Here is a 6,031-nt window from a genome sequence, read left to right on the forward strand (position 1 = left end):
GGGGCCAAATCCAGCCGCCGTAACACCTGCTCTGCCAGATTTAGAAAGGCCCCTTTAATGAGGGAAGTTAAAACCATGTTGAGCAGAGAGTCTCAACAAGTTCCCGCCTTCATGGGGAACAAAAGCTTGAGCATTATCACTAGCTGACAGCCAACTTCACACAACAAACACACGCAGAGCAGCATTTTCAGAACTGTGCCACACATTCAAGGAATTTAAAATAACTCATCACAAGAAGTGTTACATGTAGCAACTGAATATAAAATGAAACATAATTAAACTGTGTGAGGACTGTTTGGCTCCATTGCATCTCCACAACAATGTCATGTTTGTGTGTTTTGGGCCATCAGACGTACACAAGGCGAAAGCTGGAATTAAGCAAAATCTGCTTTTTGGCTGCTACTACCAAACAAAAAGATCAGACAATTTGATCCACAATAATCAGGAAGTCTGGATACGTCTTAAAACAGCCAGCAATGATGCAAAGCCTCTGATATTGATTAAAAACATAACTCAAGCTTATTTAGGACTTACTTTGTCCAGAGTAAAATAATGTTTCATTAGCACACTCTCTAGACTTCAAATACCTTCACTTCACCACAAGAGGGCGCTTTTAAAACTTGTGGCTACTTCACGTGGGGCAGAGAGAAATTAACCAAAGGTCGGATATAATGCAGCCTCGTGATTACTGATAACAAATGACAGATTGAAAGAGAAACGACTTCCCATTCAAAACAATGGTATTGCTTTGTATTCCTGGTAAAAGTGCTGAGTGCGGGGAGTCATGTCCACTTCTACTTCTTGGGTGAGTTATTTTAAATAATAAATATGCAGATGTGTACACGTTGGATAAAATGGGATGTGCGGTTACCACCATAGGTTACCACCCTTGACTATCAGAGTCTAATCGGATGCGTGTTTACGGCACATACTGTATCATGCCAGTGCTCAGTGAGTTGTGTCATTCAGTGTTTGTGGTGGCCAACCATCACACCATGTTCCTCAAATTAGACTTTTGTCTGTGTTTGCCTCGAGCTGTCATCCTTTTCTGAGACTTGTCTGGCGTTTCCACAAGTCATATGTTTACAGTGTTTTCGACTAAAGCACCAGCAATCGGACATCGAAGGATTTACCTCTGTAGCTGTGAGTTTCCTTAATATTTACTTAAGCTTCTTTTTTTTAAATTAGTTGTTAATTGTTGCAAAGAAAAAACTATTACATGCCAGTTTAATTTAGCGTTCTTCAGTTTGAACTGAGTAGCTCAGTATTATCCTAATTTGCTGCTACATTGACTCATATTTGCATTCTTATGTTGTATTGTAATGTGTTTCTATTATTTTGTCCACCCTTTGTAGTTATGAAAAATGAAAACTTGCAGCAAGTCCCCTGCAATGCTCCTGATTTACATCATCTTACTCCCAGGTAAGACAACATGTTTTGACATTTTTAAAACATATATAGCCTAATACTGAGAGGATTATATTTATTGTAAATCAATTGAAAAGTTTGTTTTAGAGAATCATTTCTTAAACTTCCTCTTCCAAACAGAATTTGCCTAGTTTTACAATCATATACAGCTTCTCTAAAATAGTCAGTGGTGCGAACAGATGCTTTTGTAAAGTGGTGTTGAATCTGTGTCTGAAAAAAGGGTGGCTTGAGTAATTATGAAAAAAACCGTTACAGTGTTGATAGAGATAACCAGACAGCACACTCTTGCCAGCGTATCATGTTCTGTTTTAGCAGCACAATACTTCTGTCCTAAAATAAAACGTAAATACAGTACTTTTACTTATTTACTTTCTTCCACTGAACATCTTCGTAGTCTTCTAGAGACTCTGTTGAGAACATGTGTGAACACAAGGGAGCAATTTTAATTAAAGAGGACATACTGTAGTATGCACATTTTCAGGTTCATATTTGTATTTTGTGCTCAAAAAGCTCTTTATTTGTCTCATACTGCCTGTGCTGCAGCACCTCTTTTCACCCTCTGTCTGAAACCAGAGCCCAGTCTGCTCTGATTGGTTAGCTGGTCGACTCTGTTGTGATTGATCAACTTCTTATAGATTTCCCGCCCCTTAGCCTATAACGTACAATGTGTTGAAGCGCTAGCCAATAGAAGCACAAGTGTTTATATTGGCTAAACAAAACACACTTGTGCCACATGCAAAACGTTAGAGTGATGTCTCTATAACGAAGTTAAATCGAGACGTTTAAGGCATGAATTCACGAGTGAAGCCATTTACATGCTCAAAAAACCTATAACACACTACAGGAAAGATAAAAACCCAAAAGGCCTCTTAAAACATAATTTTAGGAAGTTGGGTTTTGAAATGAACAAAACCATGTTGACAAAAGGACTCCATGTGTGTTTAAAATAAGGTTAAATAACAAATCATNGATGTGTGTTTAAAATAAGGCTACATTACAAATAATCTTGTTTTTTGTTTGATAAAAGAATAATCAACGGCCATCTTTTCACATTACTTTTTTTTGCAGTTGTTGAACTCAAAGTGCAGCCTGAAGTGACGGGATACCTCGGAGAGGAGGTCACCCTGCGATGCCAATTCATCCCGGGACCAGAAGACCAAATCTCTCAGTTTCAGTGGGAGCTGAAGGCACCAGAAGGAGATAAAATCCTCATCATTGTTTCTAATGCTATCTCAGGAGTTAATACACCAGAAACTTTTCTGAAGGGGAGAGTGAAGATTGCAGATCAATCTTTGATAATTGAAGATGTTGAAATGAGAGATGCAGGGTCGTACACCTGCAGCGTTACAACTTATCCCAGCGGTGCCTTTGAAGAAACCACCAAACTTGTTGTTAAAGGTGAGTAAGAAAAGCATTCTTGATGAAAAATCTTATTTCTGATACAATTTCTTGTTTCCAGTTTAATATAAATGTGTTTAACCCCACTGCTAGGACTCTGCGATATGGAGTACTTTATATCAAATATAATATAAACATTGGTTATGTAAATGTAATGAATTAGTGAAAATTGCATCACCTACCGTACTTTAAAACCAGGAAAGGACAACAGTTATGCAACATTACGATATATCCCTTCACATATTATAATATTGGTATCTTTTTCCCCAACCCTTTTTCCTTGAGTAAATACTTAAAATGTGATCAGTTGCCTTGTTGTCCATCAACTATTTAAAATGTAAACCATAATGATACATTAATTGGGATTATATGAACAGTGACGGTTAATCAAAGGCATGTTTCTTCTCTCAGAACAGAAGCCACTGTCTGCAGGGACGGTGTCTGCTATAGTGATCGCCGTCATGCTGCTGTTAGGCATCGTGGCTGCCATTATCTACCTCTTCATCAGAAAGTGAGTATTAACCCATAACCAAGACTCTTCTGTTCCAAATGGATCTGAATGTATCATCAATGAATACTCTTTGTTCAATGGCTGACATGCATTGATCAAAACTCTTTCACTCACTGAAAATGCCTTCAATGTTTCCATGAAGACCTTTGTCATTCATACTCCTCCATCTGCAAAACACTTTACATACATGTATGTAGCACATTTTCAAAAACTCTGCAAACTACACTAAAAATTGTTATACATTTCAGCAGCAACTACATTAAGATATATGGATATTCTAGCATACAATGAAAATACAAGCACAGTTTTTAATGAGATTTATTTCCAGTGTTACAATCAAACAAGCTCCTTTTGAAACATGTTTGAATAGTTTTGTGTTTTTTTTGTAGTTTTGAAGGTAAAAACAAAAATCACTATTTGGCCAAAGTGCATGCTGGTAATACATACTGTTTGAAGAGCTTTAAAAAGAGAGTTTTTTGGCAATCAAAAAAACAGTGATGCATACTTTTAACACTTATCAACATTTAGTCCAGCACATTACAGTAATACTGAAGCAGAAAGGTATATGTTACAGTATTACTGTAATGTGCTGGACTAAAGAGGAAGTCTTTTAATTCTATATACTGTACACATGCAAAGTAGACTGGCAGTTGGTAAATTAGAGGGGGAAAACCCAACACGTTGCATAAGTATGCATCACTTAGCATCATGTACTTATTTTCAGTTGAATTTCAGGGTTGTTTAGGTTTCGGTGATTTTCAATATTGTTCCATAAATGTAACTTGTCGTCCTCAAGTCTTTTTTTTTTATACGAATTTGTACAGAATTAAGCTTACATATTGGAAAACATTAAAAATGTGCTATTTGTCAGTTTGTTGTTGCTTTATTTAATTTTGAGGAATAAGAAAGAAAAGTCCCTTCTGATGCAGAAAACTAACCGCAGACATTTTTATTCCTTTAAATCAGAAGTGATCCGAAGGTCAGACACTGTGTCTACATTGGTGAGAATGAAAGCCCATTTCACCACGCTTTGATTTATTTAAATTTGTTTCAGTTCCCTCGACTAACCCGTCTCTGTCTTTGCAGATACAGACGGTCCGGTGATGGATGTTTCGCGGCAATCTGTTCTCAAAAGAGACGAGGTGAGCTAGTGTCTAAATTTAGGTTGAATAAGTTCCACTCAGATTACATTAAACAAAGCAACCAAAACAACCAAGTCACTCTCTCTTTCACTACCTCTTAGGATGTGGTGTACTCTGACGTCAGGCTGAAAACATCCAGAGATGCTCCGCCCGACGAGAAACACACGGTGGGCGACGTCACGTACGCCGTAGTTGTGCGCCATCAGCTCCAATGAACACGAGATGGATGTCTTTCTTTTACTTGCAATAATCTGAAAGCTTCTGGATACGAGTTGTATTTATATATTTATATCAGCTTCTAAAGTAAAACCTGCTCCATGGCTTCAAATCATCCTCTCACTTTCCACTTTAGCCTCAAAGCAGGCGATTTAGTTTAAAGGAAATGTAGTACGTTTTTCTCTGATAGGAACCTTTTTTATATGTGGAGGTATTAAGTGAAGAAAAGATCAGTATTTTAAAGTAGCCGGGGTTGTATCATTTACCCGACACTAGCGAAACATTACCATCTTTTGTAGTTCACATAGCTTTTAAAGTAGAATAAATAAACTCTGTTACAAGCTACACATCATATGAAGAAAGACAAATATCCTTCACAGAAGTGCCTTGTTACCACATTTCCATCAAAATCTGACATTTTCCTTCAGTTACGTCTGTCTTGGCCCTGTACCAGAGTTAACCGTGCTCTTAAAGAGGCCCTATGCTTTTTGGGGTTTCCCCTGTCCTGTAGCGTGTTATAAAGTGTGCATGTGAATGGTCTGCAGAGCCTAAAATCCCTTTCTCTCCAACACACTGCCTGAAACTTTCTCCATTGGACTCCTTTGTTTACTTCAGTGACATCACCATGTAACAGTTGCATACCGATTAGCTTACGCACCAGCACATTGTACGTGATAAACTAAGGGGCGGGACAATATCTAAGCAGTTGACCAAACACAACAGAGCCGGCCAGCTGACCAATCAGAGCAGACTGGGCTCTGGTTTCAGACAGAGGGTGAAACGAGGTGCTGTAGCACAGGCAGTATGAGAAAAATAAAGAGCTTTTTGAACTTTAAAGCATGGAGACATGTCACAGTAGACGCACAAAATACAAATATGAAACCTCTAAATTAGCATAATAGGCCCCTTTAATGTGTATGTGTTTAATAGAAGCAAAACGTTGGATTCATTCCCTCTTGCAAATCAAGTGTTGCTCAAAAATAATTATTATTTTGAAAATTAAACTGTACTAATATTATTTTGCCGACATGTTTCCTGCCATTTGGTTTCAAAATATATATAACAGGTAGGAATGGTAGAAACCAGCACGCCTCCAACGTGTCAGCGAGGTAAATAACATTTTACTTTGCCGTGCTGCACAGTAGAGAAACACTCAGCAGTCACGGTAGATTTCATTACACAAAGTTCCTATTCCACTTTTTGGTGACCATCAAAGACGGAAGACAAAAACAGGAAGAAAAAAAGTAAAAAATTACACAATAAAAAAAAGGAGAACCAACACAGACACGCTGGTGCGTCTGGTGGTTGCTTGTTTCTGCAGAATAATTTACTTTTT

General features: G+C 37.8%; 1 protein-coding gene across 2 annotated transcripts; it reads left to right on the plus strand.

The window, feature by feature from the left end:
• Nucleotides 1-845: 845 nt before the first annotated feature.
• On the plus strand, nt 846-5,418 carry LOC104944950 (nectin-2-like). Of its 2 annotated transcripts, none has more exons than XM_010770554.1 (7): nt 846-1,143; nt 1,356-1,422; nt 2,497-2,826; nt 3,238-3,337; nt 4,304-4,338; nt 4,424-4,479; nt 4,581-5,418. In XM_010770554.1, exons 2-7 carry the CDS (start codon nt 1,365-1,367, stop codon nt 4,692-4,694), a joined length of 693 nt encoding a protein of 230 aa, XP_010768856.1. In that variant the 5' UTR covers nt 846-1,143; nt 1,356-1,364; the 3' UTR covers nt 4,695-5,418. The 2 variants fall into 2 exon arrangements, with proteins under 2 accessions (XP_010768856.1, XP_010768857.1); XM_010770555.1 differs by having other exon boundaries at nt 4,430-4,479.
• The last annotated feature ends 613 nt before the right edge of the window (nt 5,419-6,031 follow it).

Source organism: Notothenia coriiceps, unplaced genomic scaffold (genome assembly GCF_000735185.1).
Source record: "Notothenia coriiceps isolate Sejong01 unplaced genomic scaffold, NC01 NC01_scaffold00008964, whole genome shotgun sequence".
Lineage (NCBI taxonomy): Eukaryota > Metazoa > Chordata > Actinopteri > Perciformes > Nototheniidae > Notothenia > Notothenia coriiceps.